Source organism: Postia placenta, assembly GCF_002117355.1.
Source record: "Postia placenta MAD-698-R-SB12 unplaced genomic scaffold POSPLAscaffold_6, whole genome shotgun sequence".
NCBI lineage: Eukaryota > Fungi > Basidiomycota > Agaricomycetes > Polyporales > Adustoporiaceae > Rhodonia > Rhodonia placenta.
In genome coordinates this window covers 1,763,724-1,782,738 of record NW_020169837.1, presented here as the reverse complement: position 1 = coordinate 1,782,738, position 19,015 = coordinate 1,763,724, and the positions used below count along the sequence as shown (strand labels likewise).

The 19,015-nt window shown below is 52.7% G+C and overlaps 7 protein-coding genes and 1 non-coding gene across 8 annotated transcripts; 4 read left to right on the top strand and 4 right to left on the bottom strand.

The window, feature by feature from the left end:
* Positions 1–633: 633 nt before the first annotated feature.
* Positions 634–2,942, bottom strand: POSPLADRAFT_1142092 (hypothetical protein; the record flags this gene model as incomplete). The annotated part of the gene is made up of 8 exons (XM_024485383.1): positions 634–846; positions 910–1,261; positions 1,313–1,360; positions 1,425–1,618; positions 1,721–2,442; positions 2,499–2,610; positions 2,659–2,817; positions 2,877–2,942. The coding sequence occupies 8 exons, from the start codon at positions 2,940–2,942 to the stop codon at positions 634–636; spliced, it is 1,866 nt and encodes a 621-aa protein (XP_024339803.1).
* Positions 2,943–3,308: 366 nt separating this feature from the next.
* On the top strand, positions 3,309–4,472 carry POSPLADRAFT_1056362 (hypothetical protein; the record flags this gene model as incomplete). Its single annotated transcript, XM_024480762.1, has 6 exons — positions 3,309–3,458; positions 3,524–3,695; positions 3,754–3,878; positions 3,945–3,958; positions 4,012–4,157; positions 4,207–4,472. The coding sequence occupies 6 exons, from the start codon at positions 3,309–3,311 to the stop codon at positions 4,470–4,472; spliced, it is 873 nt and encodes a 290-aa protein (XP_024339802.1).
* Positions 4,473–5,376: 904 nt separating this feature from the next.
* Positions 5,377–9,769, bottom strand: POSPLADRAFT_1065990 (hypothetical protein; the record flags this gene model as incomplete). Its single annotated transcript, XM_024482027.1, has 10 exons — positions 9,512–9,769; positions 9,439–9,457; positions 9,285–9,389; positions 9,108–9,219; positions 8,969–9,057; positions 8,858–8,916; positions 8,438–8,799; positions 8,103–8,163; positions 5,799–5,984; positions 5,377–5,741 (listed from the first exon to the last, which is right to left on the bottom strand). The coding sequence occupies exons 1-10, from the start codon at positions 9,669–9,671 to the stop codon at positions 5,377–5,379; spliced, it is 1,518 nt and encodes a 505-aa protein (XP_024339801.1). The 5' UTR covers positions 9,672–9,769.
* A 242-nt stretch (positions 9,770–10,011) lies between these two features.
* On the top strand, positions 10,012–11,556 carry POSPLADRAFT_1074324 (hypothetical protein). Its single transcript, XM_024482692.1, has one exon. It carries the CDS (start codon positions 10,029–10,031, stop codon positions 11,415–11,417), a length of 1,389 nt encoding a protein of 462 aa, XP_024339800.1. The 5' UTR covers positions 10,012–10,028; the 3' UTR covers positions 11,418–11,556.
* Positions 11,557–11,782: 226 nt separating this feature from the next.
* POSPLADRAFT_1074323 (hypothetical protein) lies at positions 11,783–12,733 on the top strand (the record flags this gene model as incomplete). Its single annotated transcript, XM_024482691.1, has 3 exons — positions 11,783–11,813; positions 11,888–12,141; positions 12,204–12,733. Exons 2-3 carry the CDS (start codon positions 11,895–11,897, stop codon positions 12,731–12,733), a joined length of 777 nt encoding a protein of 258 aa, XP_024339799.1. The 5' UTR covers positions 11,783–11,813; positions 11,888–11,894.
* Positions 12,734–12,991: 258 nt separating this feature from the next.
* POSPLADRAFT_t71 lies at positions 12,992–13,095 on the bottom strand. The gene has a single exon. It is a non-coding gene; the product is annotated as a tRNA-Met (tRNA).
* Positions 13,096–13,264: 169 nt separating this feature from the next.
* On the bottom strand, positions 13,265–15,777 carry POSPLADRAFT_1046355 (hypothetical protein; the record flags this gene model as incomplete). Its single annotated transcript, XM_024479007.1, has 6 exons — positions 13,265–13,430; positions 13,518–13,747; positions 13,829–13,898; positions 13,942–15,189; positions 15,229–15,416; positions 15,505–15,777. The coding sequence occupies 6 exons, from the start codon at positions 15,775–15,777 to the stop codon at positions 13,265–13,267; spliced, it is 2,175 nt and encodes a 724-aa protein (XP_024339798.1).
* Positions 15,778–17,189: 1,412 nt separating this feature from the next.
* Positions 17,190–18,423, top strand: POSPLADRAFT_1141752 (hypothetical protein; the record flags this gene model as incomplete). The annotated part of the gene is made up of 4 exons (XM_024485342.1): positions 17,190–17,363; positions 17,418–17,570; positions 17,638–18,040; positions 18,101–18,423. The coding sequence occupies 4 exons, from the start codon at positions 17,190–17,192 to the stop codon at positions 18,421–18,423; spliced, it is 1,053 nt and encodes a 350-aa protein (XP_024339797.1).
* Between the last annotated feature and the right edge of the window lie 592 nt (positions 18,424–19,015).

The window sequence follows — 19,015 nt, the reverse complement described above, 5'->3', positions numbered from 1 at the left end:
GAGACGCAATGCATTTAGGCGCCAACAATCAAATTAAAGGTCTGGTATTCAAATTCGACCCAAAATCCTACCTTGATCCTTGCTTCTTTCCGGGTTCTCCAAAGAATAATCTAGCGGTAAATATCAAGATCCATAGATCGCGTATAAGGGGTATAATATGTATTGATGATATATCTGGTCACTTGAGAACCTCAGCACTGTATGTGTGCTTCAGGTAACAGAGTGCGATAAGCAGGCGCACAATGGTGCCTATAGCGATGAAGCATACTACTATGTGTGCTATGTCGTACTATATGTGCTGCAGGGCTGTCTGCAGTGTTCTACAGATCTGGGGACAAACTACAGCATTAGGTGTGCTATACACGCTATATACTGCAATGTATTTAGTCAGATATTTCCTGATGCAGCAACAAATTTATTAGAATGCGCACTGTGACATAGACGATCAGGATTCAATTGTAGCTCGTGCATGGGTAGGCTTGTGGGACATATGTCGTAAATTTGTTGTTGATGACTTCCGAGGCGCATAAGGAGCCGTCAGGTTCGCCTTCGTCGATAACTGTATAGTACAGGGAATGATGCTACATTCACTACAACCTACATATTCACATTTCTAGATCACCCAACGGAAGCTCATGTCGATGCACCCGGCACAATTCCAAGCACATCCTCGTAAAAGTGCAACTCCTGCTCCAACGCAACCTTGATAGTCTCTGCTTTCCTCCATCCGTGTCCTTCGCCTTCAAAGATAGTATACTCGACGCGCCCGCCTCGCTTCTTGATGGCATCGACAATCACCTGGGCTTGCTGAGGTGGCACTACTGCGTCGATAGCGCCTTGCAACACCTATGGCATGGCAAGTCAGTGAGCGGCCGTCTCCACACACGTAAACTACACAAGGCTACTCACAAGCAGCGGACTCTTGATCTTGTCAGCATGGAACATCGGCGAGCGATCCTTGTACACTTCGGGGATCTCCTCGATCGTCCCGCCCATCAGCTTCTCCATGTAGTGCGACTCGAACTTGTGTGTGTCTTCGGCAAGCCCGCGCAGGTCCGCAATCCCAAACAGCGACGTGGCCGCGGCGAACGTGTCGGGATAGCTGCATACCGTCACGAGCGTGGTGTATCCTCCAGCAGACCCTCCGCGGATGACGCTCCGCTGCGAGTCGATGAGGGAATACGGGGCGGCCGCCAGCTGCTGCATCGCGTGCACGCAGTCGTCCACGTCGACGATCCCCCACTTTCCTGCTAGGCGCTCGCTGTGGTGCATCAGAGGCATGGCATGTCAACGAAAGGATGCGCACGCGTACATGTATCTTCGTCCATAGCCAGAGCTGCCTCCGTAGTTGACGTCAAGCCTGGTGATCTCATCGTTAGGTTTGGGACCGAGGCAGGAACGGGAAGTGGATGAACACTACTGACCACACCCAGCCACGGCTCGTGAAATATTGCTTCTCCCAGCTCAGCGCTAGGGACGCGCGACCGGTAGGACCGCCGTGCGCATTCACGATGCAGGGCGGCTTCTCTCCCTCGGGCGCGGTGTACTCAGGGTTCTTTGGCGGAAGGTACAGCACATGCAGCGGCTCGCCATCCGGGCCGACCTTCAGCTCGATCGACTGTGCCTCCGAGATGAGCGAATGCGGGAACGGCGCCGCCGCATCTGCCTTTGCCCCGAGCGTGACGTACGCAGGCTTCTTGTAGTCCGTCAGCGTGCACACGACGATGCCGCCCGCCGCGTCCGCCCGGTCCGCAAGGAACACAACCGACTCTTCTGTCACGCGCTTGACCGCGCTGATCCCGACGTACGGGCACGCCAGCTCCTCCAGCGCCCCGCTCTTCAGCGTGACGACGTACAGCACGCTGCGGCCATCGCGCAGGGCTGCGTACAGCGCTTTCGTTGCGCCCGCGTCAAGCGCCGTGCCGTATTCTATCCCCAGGCTGTGTGCTGGCTCCGCAAAGTCGTGCGCTACGGGCTCCGGGAGTACCGGTGCGGCGCGCCCCGCTGTGACGTCGTACTTCCAGGGGTTCTGGTACCCGGAGACGTCGCTCGTGAAGAGCAGCAGCTCGCTGGACGCCCAGCAGGGATACGACGCGCTGATGTCGATCTTCTTGCCCGCAACATATGTGAGGTCATGCACGGAGAGGCGTTGCGCGTCCGCGGACACCGCCGCGACGTAAATTTCGGCGCCTTCCCAAGGCATGTCCGGGTGGGACCACTGCTGCCAGGCAAGCCGCGTGCCGTCGGGGGAGAAGTACGGGAAGGCGTAGAAGTCCGCGCCAGAGACGAGCGTGGTCACGGTGCGCGTCTGGGTGTTGATCACGCATAGCGTCGTCACGACGTCGGGCGGCGCGGGTTTAGTGTGGTCCTCCATGATCGCGACCAGGAGGTGGTTGTGCACCGGGTGCACGTCGATCTTGGCGAACCGGTGGTTGGTGTTGTCTGCGTGTCCAATGCTCGATGATGCGGCGCATGAGCCATCCAGAACATGCACTCACCTGGAGTCACGGGTGTCGGCTGCTGCCCGTCCGTCACCTTGTATACTCTGTTGTCGGAGAAGTTGGAGAAGTAGACAACTCCATTGTGTGCAACGGCCGCGCCTCCGCCATACTGCGCTTGTCTCGTCAGCGCGTGCAGCAGGTGAAGAAATGAAATCACCTCTTGGACGCCTGTCCTGGCGTTGAACTCCCGCCCTATGACATCGCGAGCGTCCTCTGTCTTCACGATGACATTCCTCCCGCCCTCGAGCGGTCTACCTTCGATATGGTAGATCGTAGATGTGATGGGGTCCACGAAGAGTTCAATGAGCTTAGCACCCTATATAAAACAATACATTCATTATTGAGGAACCTCGACCCTACCTATTAGCGACCTACTCCCTGCAAGATTGCATCAGTTGTTATTGGTGAGGTCCAGGTTCCATAAGGCGCAGTCTTTGTCATTTTGAAGGAAAGGCGTGCGTTCTACGAGTTTAGACGATTTCTGTGAATCAGCACACTGCACTGCATTGTTCAGTCAGTGATTAAGCATCGAGCATGTGTTAGCCACACTAACGTTATTATTGCAAGGTGGCTGTGATTGATATCCAAATTCAGGGTCCTCAAGTATGATTACGTAAGTAATTGACTAGGTTCCCGCATTACTGTTCCGGGAAAAACCCTTAGGTTTTTGACATGTTCTTAAATACGTTATTGATTATGTCGAACACTCGAGGCGTTTTTTGGACGTTAATAACATGTGATACTGGCTGTTCGCCGAGACACAGGTGCAGCCTCTGAGATACCATTTGCTAGCAGTGCACTGCAATTATGGTCCCTTCAACCAAACAGATATACAACGACCAGGGCTTCGTCATTGTGCGCGACCTCATCCCCGTAGACTCTCGTAAGTCTCTCGAAGAGGCTGCTGACCGCGCGATTGCACGAACGCGCTCGGGCAGTTGGAAGCTGAGGCGTACGGTGAGCTCTTTTTCTGTTCTTTGCAGTGAGCGAGAACAGCCTAACAGGCCGTCCGGCGACCGCAGGTAGGACGCCAGTTTCCCCCGTATGGCGACGATGACCCGGACTCGTGGGGCGTGCAACACGTCATGCACCCCGAGCTGCGCGAGCCTGCCTTCGCGCAGTGGTACACGTCCGACCCCCTCGTGAACGTCGTGAAAGAGCTCCTCGGATGTCAGGAGGACGAGCTGCAGATGGGTGCGCCGCGCTGCGCTGCATTGCCCGCGTGATTCCGCATGCAATCTGACGGGCCCAGAGCTGTTCAACATGCTGATCAATCCCGAGTCGCATGCGTTTGCCTTGCGCTGGCACCGCGATGATGTGCGTGAGAGCGCCGCCGACGATGAAGAGCGGACCGCCCTGGGCATCTGGCATCATGGCGTGCGTGCTTTGCTCCAGTCTCCGCTCCAATGCAGAAACGACTGAACAGATGTTGCGCGTATCTAGGTGCAATGGAACACGTTTGTCTCCTACCCTTCCTCTTATCTGCCGTAAGCCCATCGGAAACATATAGGGCCCTCTATACGGATTCGTGTCTCTATGTTGTGCCCGGGTCTCACAAGGTCCCCCGCACTCCGGCGCAGCGCGCACACTCGTCCACGCTTGACCCTCCTACGAACCCCATGCACATGCCCGGGGCGATCCAGGTGACCCTGCAACGTATGTTCGGAATCTCTCAGCGCCGCTTCTTTCAAGCTTACCGCTACAGCCGGAGAGACGGTCTTTTACAACAACAACATCCTGCACTGCGCGACGTACGACCCAAAGCAGCGTCGCGCGACTCTTCATGCGTCTATGGGCGATACACGTGGCGGAGCGACTCGTGCTCGGAATGTCCTGCAGCACGGGCTGATGTGGATGAAGGAGGCACGCTTCCGCGAGAGTCTGAATGAGCGCGGCAAAGTGATGCTAGACCGACTCATCACGCTGCAGGAGAGCATCGAGGGAGATGTGGGCTACTCTCTCGCCAACTGATGGGCGACGACAACGTGTGGAATATACAGAGGAATGGGTATATTGGGGGTGTATGAGTATATATGTACTGTTTCTTGTTACGATGTAGTCAAGTAGGTGAGTTGACTGGAGGGCCATGAAAGCAGCTTGTGTATATTGCCGTTTTCACGAAAGGTGTCGCGCGCATCAAACACAAACAAATTCTCGCTGAACGACCTCCCACTGAAAACACGAATATCTCATCTACATTATGTGTAACATAGATTTCATTATCGATATCATTTCAAAGACAATACCAAGTGCTTGTGGTTATAAGGACACTGGTACCTACATGGCATATCATTTGTACTTAATCATACTGTATCCATGTGTCGCAACCCAGAGGCTAGGGAAATGCTGCAGTGATAGGAGAGGATGGTAGAAGGGGTCAGTAGGGGCACAAATGCAAGATACAATCCATAGAAACAAACGAAGGGATGTTTTTGAGATGTGCAAAGGAACAAGGAAGGACACGACAGTCGCCCCCAAGAATGTGAATGGCACAAAGTGGAGCAACTGTGAATGACATACCACTAGTATACCACACCCTCCGTAGCACCTATCCACATCCAGGGAGACCTTTTCGGCAAGTTTCTGATGTCGCGTTCGTGAGCAGGATCGATTCTGCATCAGAGGGATGCCGAAGATGTCGAAATTTCAATGTTGGAAATTCACGATGCTTTTGGTACCAGGATCTGCGGGACGACGAGGCGAGTCTAGCGCAGAAAAAATGAAGATGATACGCTCAGTAATTGTCGAGATATTCGTGTTTTCAGTGGGAGGTCGTTCAGCGAGAATTTGTTTGTGTTTGACGCGCGCGACACCTTTCGTGAAAACGGCAATAAGATGCGGCTCGACAAGACAACCCTCGTTGCAAACCTACAGTCTAGTTTTCGTATCCATCGCTGTTTGTAACAGGAAACGATGCTGTTCGTCTGCCCTTCCGTCTTGTTTGCAAACTACCGTATTGAAGACCCTCGTCATCACTCTCGGCCCTGCGCTTCAAACTAGTCCTTCGCATTTTCCTCGGCAGAGATGGCATCACCACGCCAACAAACACCTGCCGGCACGGTTTGGGTGGCGCGGGCAATACAACCCCCTCGAAAATTGGCTTGCTGTCTTTGCGTGCAAGCCCTCGCGAGCTGAGACGGGCTGAGCCCTCGCCTCCGAGCTTGCGCTTTCGAGCGCGCTGGTTCCCTGCACCAGATCCGCCGCCCTGAGAGCGCTCGAGCCTCTTGATCACTGCATCCACTGAACCGCACAATGCGTCAAGGCACTCGCACCCTTTCGTATTTGATAACGACTCACGGCCATCCTTCTCGACCTGTTGCAGGCGCTGGGCCATCTCTTCATGCCTCTCAGTGTACGCTGCGAGACCTAGGTCCTTGAGAATAGCTCTCATGGTGTCCGTCTTCAACATGCCCCATGGCATTTGAGATTCGGTTTCCATCACTGCTTCAAGAGCCCGGTGGTTGTTCTGAGACGCCAACAATGCTGCCAACAAGTGGCAACGAATATCGCAGATTTTGAGACTTCAGCAAGACGGGTTCGCAGTCACAGTGTTGTGGACCATCATGTTCGACCGCTCGTCGGCGAGGACATGGGAGAGATCTTAAAGAGATCCACCAATCCCGCCATCAGTCGGCATATCTCAATCAGGTTGGTAGTCGGCAATAGGCGCGCCGTGTATAGGACCGTATCAATTTGCATTTTGAAGTATACTCAAGTACTATGGGTGGTAAACGCAGTCTCGCTCAAATCCTATTATTGCCGTTATCACTCGACCTGTCAGTCGGGCCAAACACACATAAATTTCGCGCCTCGCGTCGCTCTGAGCACCTCGAACTGAGAACACGGATATCTCTTGAAATACTCATTGTATAGCCTTGATTCTTGCTGCGTTCGACTCTGCTCGTCGCCCCGGAGGGCCTGATACCAATAATATTGCGATCTGTCCATGCGTGACTATTGTCAGCTCCACCACCACCCTTTGGATGCAGGATCGGTTTCGCTCGCGAATGCAAGCGTGTATTCTTGTCGGAGTGACTGCATTTGGTCAAGGTGGATACTAGGGAGGGCCCGGTATCATTTTTGGTGCGTCCCCTAACCCATATTTCTTTCCTTGGTCTGTTCTCTGCACTCGAGCATCACACAAGCTATGGTTGTCCATCTGTAGCCTTGTGTTCTTCGCCCATCTGACATCTCAGCCTAGTAGCCTACTACTGGTGTGTTTCTAGCTTTACAAGACATCTATCATCTGTTTAGCGGCTGTCTGCGCGTCACTGTCAACGCCCTGCGTGCGCACTATGGAATGGCATAAACAGCATGCAATTCACAGAATCCCAGCCTTCAAATCGATGTTGATGGACTCCCAAACTTCCAGCACATGTCCAGCTCTCCCGGAGAGACAGTTATCTGTGTTTGGCTCACTGTTGGTATGTCTGACACCAGAGCCAAGCTCTGTTTCGTAATCAAGTTGCTCTACGCATTGTATCTTACATAGGTAATGCTCTTAATAGACACATATCAATCATTTCACATATTGGACGATGTAATGTGTGTAGATGTCCTGGTAAGTCTCAATCTAAGGCCTACTAAGATGATATCAAGGCGGGGTAGAGTGATGGTGTGACATACTGTGCACAGCATCTCATGTAGCCTCTCTTGCGCTGTATGCAGGTTGGTTGCGAGGATAAGAGGTGATGGAACTAGAGGGCAGCGCAACTATTAGTCCATCAAGTATGCAGTAGAAGCTGTCCTAGATGGCGCGAGAGCCTCTTTGTGATTGAATGCCAATGACAGATGAGGGGAACAGGTTCACACCATAAGATAGCTCTCATGGCTTTATATGATATATTACATGGGTTGGGGATACTGGAAAATAGATCCCAAGCAATCTGTACTGATGGCATGGAGGAGTGCTAGCAGTATGGCGACAATAGCATATAGTGAAGATAGTCTTACTGGGGGACACACTAAACCCATACCGGGCCCTCCCTAGTATCCACTTTGACCCAACGCAGTCATTCCGACACGAACAGATGCTTGCATTCGCGGGCGAAAACAATCCTGCGTCCAGAAGGGAGTGGCGGAGCTGACAACAGTCACGCATGGATAGATTGCAATATTATTGGTATCAGGCCCTCCGGGGCGACGAGCAGAGTCGAACGCAGCAAGAATCAAGGCTATACAATGAGTATTTCAAGAGATATCCGTGTTCTCAGTTCGAGGTGCTCAGAGCGACGCGAGGCGCGAAATTTATGTGTGTTTGGCCCGACTGACAGGTTGAGTGATAACGGCAATAACACGGAGGCTCGAGACTATACCAGGCAAGACAATACAGGGTCATCACAAACAAATGGCAGGGGTATGGGGTTCAACCAGCAGTCATCTTGTACCGCCTTCAACATTCGATTTTAAATACCAGAAAATTGTGAGAGTGTATATAGTCCCTAAAGATGCCCCCATGGGACTCAAATTTCAAACAACTGCTATTTAGGTACCAGTGTAAGTATTTGACCTGACACTGGATCAAATAATTGCCGCCCGTTTTTGTGGCTGGAATTGTGGCTCGTGGCGCCGGTAGCTGAGATTGTGGCGCTGGTGGCTGACGCCCTGCGTGTCGTGTTCGCCTCAGGCTTTGAGGCGGCTGCATTGTGTCTTGTGTCCTACGCTGTAGGTTCATTCAGGCAGAGATGTACGAGAACACGAATGCAGGACCGGTAGGACATTGAATGTGCACCTGCGTGAGGCGTCGGCAGCGACGGCTATAGGATGAGTCGGGGCGCGCCAGGTTCATCACTCGGCACACCATCCTCGCTATTTTTCACCGTGTCGCCGAGCATGCAATCGCGTGGGAAGGTCATCAAAGACAAACACCGCAAATTCCGAGTCATGAAAGGAATTGTGCAAAGAACTCTATGTCAAGTCCTCGTCTTTCTACTCACAACTTCGCGCCCAAGTTCCTCTACCTTACGCTGCAACAATGCCGTCACCGCGCTCCGGACACTTGCGACCGCTGCCACTGTATCTCGTCCCGGCTCCTCAAGTAGCTCCGGATTTGCAGCCTCACCTAGCCAAGCTGCGCGCAAGATTTCACTGCTTTTCTGTTCCTCTTGTGGCCGTCGGGGATCGGATAGTCCGCCACTGGTGCTCCCTGACACCCCTGGCGTAGCGCGATGTGTGTGAAGTGCATTGCGTATCTCATTAGCATCGACTGGCTTGCCAAATGTTACGCTCAGAGAAACGCGCGGCCGGGGAATGAACTTCCACAGGAGCGAACGCCCTTCAGGCATCAGGCGGTCAAATCCTGGAGTTACTCCGTGAATCAGAATCCAATTTGACTTAATTGTAAGGAGATGGCGCACCTGTCAGCCACATGGGTATGATTACGGGAGTATTCGCGGTCTCCATGACTATACGACCTCTAGTTCGCACGTGAGTGGACGTCACCAGCTAAGATGCGATTTTTGACGTACACACCCCACTTGAATCTTAGCAGCTTCGCCGGGTCTTGTGTGGGATCGGTGGCAGGCTGGTTGACCTTTCCTTCGCCGAATAGATGAATCTAGACGCGTCGTGAAGGAGTGTACAGGCCCCTCTGCAATGGTAACCTACCCAAGCACCACCGTTCAGCTTCTCGATCGCATCGTCAACGGCAGGCTGGAAAATTCCTTTGCCTCGGAACGTTTCGATGACTTGCCCATGGCGGAAAAAGAATGAGAACAGTCTATCTAGCAGAGAACACTCAAGTTCAGACAGGCAAGTATGGTGCACTGGTAGCGCGTTACTTACGGATTCGTAAACATTATGTCTGACGCCCCCAATGTCCATCTTGTGAGTCGAGAGCTCAGATAGTAGCGAGAGGGGAGGATGCCCCAAACCACAGGGTCATCCAGTCTGCTTAAATCCTCAATACTTCGAAGGAAGCCGTAAGTAACACACTCACGTAGAGATGTGATTGGCGACTAGGAGATGAAAATTATAACGCGCCGAAGAGATGCTCGATTGTGTGCACTTACTGGTGACTACACCACATCCTACCGTCCTCCCACTGCTCTCCAATGCCTCACGCAAATTCTCGAAACCATGGATGGTGACAGAGGAACAATACCCGATGTTCAAGAATGTTTTGCAAAGCAGCCCAACTGCACCTACTGTCGCTTTCGATAGTAGGCTCATGGGGACATGTGAACAAGAAACGATTCAGTAGAAGTTCAGACAGTCCCAGGAGCCAGGTCAACCCGACAATATGCTTGTAGGTACTGAGCTAAGTTCGCAGTGAGCAAATGGGCCGGCGCGAATTAGCCGCCCGTACCGCTGGGTGCGCACGTGCAATTATACGAGCTCTTCGGCGGCAGCGACAACGACCACGACAACGACGACGTCCACGCCTGATTCGGTGGGAACAACAGCACCGGTATCTTGACCCGCGCTCGATACCTCAGAGACCTACGCATCTCTGACTGGTCGCGGTACGCTTCTGCCGGACACCGACGGACGTTGCTCACCTACATCTCAATACAGCTGTTTGCTAGCATGAGTTTCTCAAAGCAGCAGCTACCACGCCCGCTCCAGCGAGTCTGGACGGCGTTCATGGCCGCGGTCGGCCGTCTCGACAAGTCGCTCTCGCCGCGGGACACCATCAGCCGTCTACGCCAACACTCCTTCACCTTCTCCGACTCCATATATCTATTCCACCTCGCCCTGGCCACCTTCTGGATCACCATCATGCAAGTCCCCGGCTTCCCGCTCAAGCTCATGATACCCGTACTCTACGCCATCGCGCTCCTCATACCCCTCACGTCGCAGTTCTTCATCCCCGCGACCCCGGTGTTCGCATGGCTGCTGACCTTCTACACGTCGCGCTTCATCCCTGCGGCGTGGCGCCCGAACATCTCTGTCGTCCTGCTGCCGACGCTCGAGTCCGTGCTGTACGGGGCCAACATCTCGGACATTCTCACGCGCTTCACGCACCCGGTGCTCGACATCTTTGCGTGGCTGCCGTACGGCGTGATCCACTTCACGTTCCCGTTCGTCGTCGCCGCGTTCCTGTGGCTGTTCCGCACGAAGGAGGCGCTGCACCTGTGGGCGCGCGCATTCGGCTACATGAACCTGATCGGGGTGATGGTGCAGATCCTGCTGCCGTGTGCGCCGCCGTGGTACGAGCTGATCTACGGCCTGACGCCCGCGAACTACTCGATGCCCGGGTCGGCGGGCGGGCTGGCGCGCATCGACAAGCTGTTCCACTCGCACGGGTACACGGTCGCGTTCAGCAACTCGCCGGTGGTGTTCGGGGCGTTCCCGTCGCTGCACTCGGGCTGCGCGACGATGGAGGCGCTGTTCGTGTCGCACTTCTTCCCGCACGCGACCAAGTTCATCTGGACGTACACGGCGGTGCTGTACTGGGCGACGATGTACCTGACGCACCACTACCTGATCGACGTCGTGGTGGGCTCGTGCCTGGCGATCACATGCTTTTACCTGTATCTGCCGGACGAACTCAAGGGCGCGAATGCCCTTGCGCCGCCGGGTGGGTTGAACTCGCCGTACGGCACGCGGCGATCAAAGTACGAGCTGTATGACCTAGAGGAGCCGCGCACGGCACGTGGACGGGCTTCCAACGGCAGCATCATGCGCGACGCGGCAGACTACGACCTTGAGGACCCTTCGGACAGAGAGTCGGACGAGGAGGAGATGGACATTACGTTTCGGTCGCCAGTCCCGCCAACTACGCCTAACTCAGCGACGCCGTTGATGAAGCCGAAGGGCATGTCTTCGTCGAAGAAAAGCCATCGGCACACGGCGAGCATCGCGAGTCTAATACGGGCAGAGGAGAGGGCGGAGGACGGGTGGAGTCCGATAGGCGGCACTTTCAACATCCCGCCACCGCGGGCTGCTGAGGATCAGAAGGCGTTAAGGCATTGATGGGTGGGTTTTGTACATGAACTTCTAATTGCGGGTCTTCGTCTCCATCTCCTGGTGTATTTATGTAGCGTCCACGTATTGTCAGCATACTCACATGTCCGTCGCTTTTATCGCTCAGAACGCACACATTAATCCCCCCCTAAACACACATGTCGTGAGCAGGACCGGCTCATATCTTACTAAGAGATGTAAAGGTGCCGAGACAGGTGTGCGCCTTCGTCTGCACATGCGCTGAGCTTCAAAACTTCACGCGTGATCTCAAGGCCGCCATGGACAGCTTGAGAACTCGAGATTTGTCGAAATGATTGCAGCTTGACAAGTCGTCAACTCGTTTCTTACCAACAAAGGTGAAACGTTGCTGCAACGCAATTCGCTTGACCGCGTCGCAACTCCGCTGTAAGCTGTCTTATCAGCCTATGTCGGTAGTATAATCCTTTACTAACGTCCGCCCGCCTCGGTCTTACATTCAGTACCGGGATGAAGCTGTCGGCTTCCATCGGTCTCCTCACAGATTTGCGCTTGGCTGTGCAGCTGGCATTCCTGCCCACTCTGCGCGCAGTTATACATGCCCCATCAGTGCTGCTACATCCGCGCACAGTATCGCAGATTTTCATGAACCATGTGTGGTCGGCCTTCGGTGATGGCATCGACGGGAACAGTCGTCCTGTTAAAGAGAACCTCATCCCCGCAAACGCTCGGGGGGTTGTGCTCGACATTGGTGCAGGTAGGCATCGTGATTAGACGAAAAACGAAGCATGGCACGTCTCAGCTTATGACTATGCACAGGCTATGGCCACACCGTGAATTATCTCAATCCAGGAGCGGTGACAAAATATGTCGCCCTCGAACCCAATGAGCTGATGCACGACGAGATCCGAAAACGCGCTACCGCCGCCGGCTTTACGGAGTCGGCTGGCACCCTTCTCATTCTGCCGTACGGTGCTGAAGACACTGCGTCCATCGTCTCCGCCTTGGGCGCCCCACATTCGGTCGACACCCTCATTTCGATCCTCTCGCTATGCTCCATCCCTTCTTCCGAAGAGGCGCTAAGCAATCTCGTGGATCTCGCTCTCAGACCTGGAGGCCAGCTGCTGTTCTTCGAGCATGTGCTCAGTCCGAGGGACGACGTTGCTTGGTGGCAGCGATTCTGGACGCCGATTTGGAAGAACGCGTTTGACGGCTGCTGTCTCGACCGACCGACTCATGTCTTCATTCGAAAGATGGGTTTTTGGAGCAAGGGCGAGGTATGGGGCATAGAGGAAGAGAGCGAGGAGCATCTGTTCTGGCATCGCATAGGGAAATTTGTGAAATCATAAGGAATGCTGCTCGGAGGGTGCTAATATGGCCTGACTCTATGATAAAATATCAGACACCCATCCGCCGATGGTATATGTGTATACCTGCAATATGTACACATGAGACGGAGTGCTAAATTAGGCAAAAAGAGTCACAACATTATAAGATCTGAACCACTACCCTCTAATGGTGCAGTCTTGGTCCACAGCTTCGTCAAGATGATTTTGCACCTCGATTCGGCGCACTCGTTTTGACTCGGTTGTGGTACGCAAAATACTTGCTCGGGATGAGGATCGAACTCATGACCTCAGGATTACGGGATTAAATAATCCCTCACACTTACGTATGAGACCTGCGCTCTAACCAACTGAGCCACCCAAGCTGTCGTGAAATGTATCGTACAGTACAGTATTATTTGAGCGGTTTGATCAGCAAACCCTTCAACGCACTAAACGTCTCGCACTTGTAAAGATACTAAAGAAAGGACACCAAGGCACATCATAAAAATCATGAAATTTAAGGACAGAAACATGCGCTCAATATACTGCACTTCAGGACACATGCCTTTTCATTGGCAGGGGTACTGTACCGGGGGAAAACTGTGGAACAATTCGTGCGACAAAAGGGCTATTTCGATGCGGGCGGTGTGCGAGCAGGGCAAAAATAGCCATCGAGGCGCAGGGTTTATGGAATACGATGCAGCGATATCCAGTCTTACTGCACGACCGATCAGGTCCAGCAAGTGAGTGTGCGCAAGGGCTCGAAATGACAAAATGTCCATAGTGGCGATACGCAGATTGTGACCTTACGGCACCAGTGGCGCGACACTTGTCATCTAGTGCGATAGGCCTGCCCAAGTATACCCGGCGGGTGATGGAAGGTGATGGTATAGAGCTTTCATGAGGCACAACTCCCAAGGTGTTGTTACGAACGTAAACAATAAAGGGCTGTTGCCCAGCATCCTCGACGATTCCCGTGAAGTACACAACAAAGCAGAAGTCAGAATGCATTGACCAGCCAGTATACATCTCGGCCTACACAACTATCACATCATACAGAGTAACGATCGAACTATCCTTCATACCCGATGTGGTCATCCTCTTGCGTGCACTTACCAGCGACCACGGCACAACAACGAGCAATCGTTTAAGATTGCGTACGACCAGGAAGCGTAAGAGAACATACCTCATCAATATTCCTTGAGACTATTCATCCTCTTGGAGCCCACCGTTGACGTCGTATGTCATACATGAGACGTATGGTGTCATGCCACGTAGGCACAGCGCTTCTAGCAGGAGTAGAGCTGTACTCGTCCTTCGATTCAGGGGGATCCTCATGACGCGACAAGATATTGAGCGGGTTCTCTTGATCATCGACGCCAGTGCCATCCTCGCTAACAGAGCCTGCATCATCCCCGTCGTCAGCGTCCGCGCTGCCTTCGTTATCAGAGTCACCTCCTTCTCCGGAGGAAGCGTCATCTTCCACCGATTCATCGTTCACTATACTTCCTAACATATAGCCGAGGTCCAGATTCGGCGCCATGGAATCGATGTAACGTGCCAGGAAATCTGGGTGTGGCACGGCTGTGCTTTTGCAATATCCGAAATCAAGCCAATAAAGGGCAGAGGACTTGAATGGCGGCAGTGTGGTCAAAGCATCCGGGGACATGTCGACCTTCGGCACGACTAGCGTCTCTAGTTTCGGACAAAGTTGCAAGAACTCCGCCATGACACGAGGATGAAGGACCGGTGGGCTGTGAGGATCGCATGCCCATCTGGAGTCGAAGAGAGTGTTGCAGGTGCGTAAGTTGGACCAGGAGCGTGCCATTCTCGAGAAGTCACGCTCCTTCAAGTGCCGGCGGTCGCACCCAGACACTTCTAAGCTTAGGACCTCAAGGCCATGTATCGAGTAGATTGGCTCCATGAGCTCTGCAAATATGAGATTTTGCGTATTCTCGGAGTCGCCTGTATACACGTGGATAGAGATGGAACGCAACGACGACGAAAATTGGGAGGAGACGATGGACAAGCATTCATGCCACTTCTCCAGGGTGCCCTCGTTAACTTGTGTTTCGAACTGGTGAAGAACTGGTGACTGGACGCTGGGCAATATATCCGTAACCAGCTGCAGATTTCTGCCCAGAGAAAGGGTCCGCAGTGCGCAGAAGCCGAAAGAATGCGTGACTTCACCCGTAATATGATCCGCCATCAATTCGAGCGTCTCTAGGCGCTCCAAGCTCCGGAGCGCATTGATGATATCGACACCCACATGTGGACAATCGAGGTTGACGGAACGGAGATTGCATGACCAGAGAGTTGGCGGATAAGCGGATGGGTGCGAGATGTAGTGGATGGCTATACGCTGCAGCGATGCGGCTGTGACGGAGGATATAATCTGTAGTGAGACCTTGTGATGAATGTCGTCCTCGCATCGTATGATATTGCTCCGGAAGCAATCATGCAGCACTCGGGATGCACTGAAGTCGATGCAGCGAAGACCAGGGCACACAACGTACTTAATGCTGGAGTCCAAGATCGAACTGCGAATCCAATTAACAGAGCGCAGGCCTGGGAACAAGAGTGTGCGGTAGGGGTTCAGACGTGTTAGGTGTGCAAGCACTGCAGCTCCGGGGGTGGGAGAGAGTCCAAAATCTAAGCGAAGAGTTCGTACTCGCAACGCATATGAGCGGAAGCGAATCCATTCCTGCAAAGGAATGCTGGTAGCGCTGAGATGCTGTCAGAGAATGGTAAGTATGTCAGCTATCCTAGGCTTGAGTTCTTGTCCAACTCACGTAGTGCAGGGGCGAGCCCCTGCTATATGCACCAGCACTAAACGCCTCGAAATGTTTACGCGCAGGGATGCCTTCGAACGCCGTGAACAATCTGAAGGCGTATACGACATCGTCGAGTTCCTCCCAAAGCAGGTCGAGAGCGATCTGCGAAAAGGTTTTGTTGACGAGGGCGAGGCACATCAAGACATTCCTGAAGAATGACACAGGAGCATTGAAATAGAGGCAAATCTCACGAACAACCTCGACTATCTGGAGAGCTCGGTGAGGGGGCATGATAAACTGGTTGCTTTGTAGATCCACGAACTCGCGAATAAACAGGTTTGGAACGGAGTAGTCCTGAGTTGACAAGATGTGTGAATCAGTTCTCTCGAGAGGCTTCGCATTATAACGCCTTTGTCTTGCATTGTCTCTCCAGAGCCACGAGCTGCCCTTTCAGTGGCGAGCGCCCGGGTGTCGACTACATGCAACACGTGACCAGCAAAGTTGAATCAAGAACTAAATAACCGAGCAAGATTGGCGGTGCAACAAAAAGAACAGCAGGTTCTTGAGCAAACAAGAGTTGACACGCCCGGCGGACACTGACCTGATGAATCTCATGACCTTGATTAACATCGACCTAATTTCCCGTTTGATAATTGTAACCTGTCATTTTCCTGGGTCGAAATCCAGAGTGTAAATTTGAGCAAATCTGAAAAGTCGGTGTAACATAGAGAGGATAACAACCTGCCGGACTTCTGCAAGACGTCCTGATAGTGTCTCTTCGGATGGAACTACAGGAGCGCGGTCGAATGTTAGCGACTATCGCGAGCTCGATATTTGCATAGAAAACCTGGACTGGGATACTTGTCAATTATGGCGAGATTTACCCGCTTTGGACTAGTTTACGCTGATTATGTGTAGACGCCTGGGATTGTCAATTCGTCGGTGAATTAGGAAGTAACTCGATTCGTAAAATCGCCGCTGAGTCGTCGCACAATCAGTCACCTTGGTACAAGGCCGCGCTATAGTACCAGTTTCAATCAGCAAGCATGTACATTTCAAAGAGCTGTAGCCTCGACTCTCGTATGAAGCAGTTTTCTGGGGTTTCTCAACGGCCCGGAGCTGGCATGTCTCAGAAACGGCATGAGCTGAGCGGAATTGGTTTGCAGACTGAATTCTGCATGCTTCTGAGTTTCATGCAGGATGGTTTATAATGCTAGTTGCACAATGTCTATTCCTCGCTCTGCAGAATGAATCGCCGCCAATTTCCCGTTCAGGATCCACATTTTCTCTTCGGTAGACTCGGACCTAGTAGCACTCCCGAGTCTCAAGTTAAAGCCGTGAGGAAGTCACTTGCGCGAAGATAATGGTATGCCTGTGCATGTTTTCTTTGTCTGCGAAAGTGAGTGTTTGGTGCCTCTAACAGACTACAGGGTCATAGCTGCATTTACATAATTCTTCCAGAAAATGAATCTAACGAGAGCGCAGATCGACTGCATAGGCCTCTGATGTTTCTTTGTTTTTCGAATTTGTAATCAGCTGCGGCCCTCGTGGACTACAATGGTACGTTGTGATGTTAATGGTACCGTTGGTGGCCGTTGATGGCGACATAAAAGGCAGGTACCAATGTGGCGTTCTTTTGCTCACCTTTACCCTCAACCACCACCAAGAACTTGCTTTCAATTCTATCCTCACACTCATCCCAAATGTCGCAGCTCGCTCAAATCAAGAAGCTTGGCCGTGAAGGCACCATCAATATGCAGGCCTCTCTCTCGCCTAGTTCCTCTGGGCGCGACGCCACCGACCGGCGAAACCGCCGAGAAGTCGACAGGAAGTTCCTCAGGGGTCTCAACAAAGACCAAGTGAAAAGCTATGCCATTGTATGTCGAGTTTTGCTCCTGTAGATGTATTTGCGATGACGACTGGTGGCACAGGCCCACGGTGTCGACCCTCATCTGACGCAGGAACAAATCATCAATTCTATCTTTGCTAACAAAAGGGTGGTTCCGCTGCTACCCATGAAGAAGATGGTGCGGCGTCGAGTCATTGAAGGCCTGACATACGAAGAAGTACAGAGATATGCTAAGGTACGTCTCCTTTGTCAGCATGTCACGCCACAGTTAGATGTACAGTTCTCAATGCAAAAAAAAACAGGCCCTCAAGGTCGATCCAGAGCTGCCCAAGGAGGAAATAATCAATCGACTGTACAAAGATAGAGATTTGATACCCTGGTTCCGTGTGGGCCGCAGCTTCCGCGGGCCCACCCTCGAGGGGCCAATCATCAAGCAGGTACTGCCCGGATGTGACGTCTTGATTCAGGAGAAGGCGCATAACGCAGGGTACAACCCACATAAGAGACATATTGTGGAGCACGAGCGAATGTATGGGGAAGACCCCCTCCCACCGGGAGCCCCAACTCCTCCCGCGTCGCCATCACCAGAGTCGCAGACAGTACTACCTGGCGGGCAGTCGGAGCATAGCCTCTCAATTCCATTCAATACTCACCGTAAAGGCCTTCCGTCGCGTAAACGCCCTGCTAACATGCTCGAGGAAGGAGGTGAGTGTATGTAGAGTTCCCCCTTCTCCTGACTAGATGTTAACGAGCCATTTGTCACAGTCGTCGCCGGGTCCTCTGGCCAGCAGAGTACAATCGTTCCAACTTCTGCTTCACTTGGCGACACTGGAAGTAATACGCCACCATACAAAAAGAGAAGACGGGCCACAAGTCATACTGTCTCTGAATGCGTGACCACGGACGACGACGACGACGAACTATACTACGATAGCGACATCTATGGGAGCGCTTTGAGCGAGGCTGAGAATGAGAACAACTGTGGCCCCTCTAATTCCAGGGGCAATCAACGTCACGGAGAGGATGATGGCAGCACCGACCGTGACGGAGGGAACGATGGTGGACCTCCGACCAGCCAGGCATGTTGAAGCGTCCGCGCCTGTCATCGGAAGAATGATGACCGAGATTATTTGTCGGCCAAAGTGAGCTGCAGCGATTAGCATTAGAACTCACCGCGTTCTCGACGAGTGTTATACATCTAGATCTCAACAATGCCCCATTTGCATGAAAGGCGGTTGGAAGGGGAAGAATTGATGGTTCTGAAATGTTCTACGGCACTGAGAGTTCCTCCAACCGCGGATGGCGGAAAAGCCGCATAGATTTCTGTAAATATGCGGCGAGTCCCCCATAGTCACCGCAGTTACCATATGTATGCATGGCCCACGTTTTGCCGTGACTTTTGTGTTTAACCTTTATTTTGATACACTCTCCTTTATAAGAGACCTTATTCCACGGCGATTCGCCTTTCCTGCATCGCTTCTGTGTCTGAAAATGCAAGAATACCGGGAGCGCCACCTTAAAGACGCGGGTCACGTGCACAACGCGTCCATTGCGCGCGATCCACGACGCGTCCTGAGCTCGCATTTTTCTTCTCATCCTTCATGACGTCTCGACTATCAATTTCGATCTGTGGTGATGTATATATTGCTCGGCAACACATGCTACATTTTTCCAATAGCA

Excerpts from the sequence above, each read along its gene's own strand:
- POSPLADRAFT_1074324 (XM_024482692.1), top strand. The coding sequence starts at position 10,029 with ATGAGTTTCTCAAAGCAGCAGCTACCACGCCCGCTCCAGCGAGTCTGG.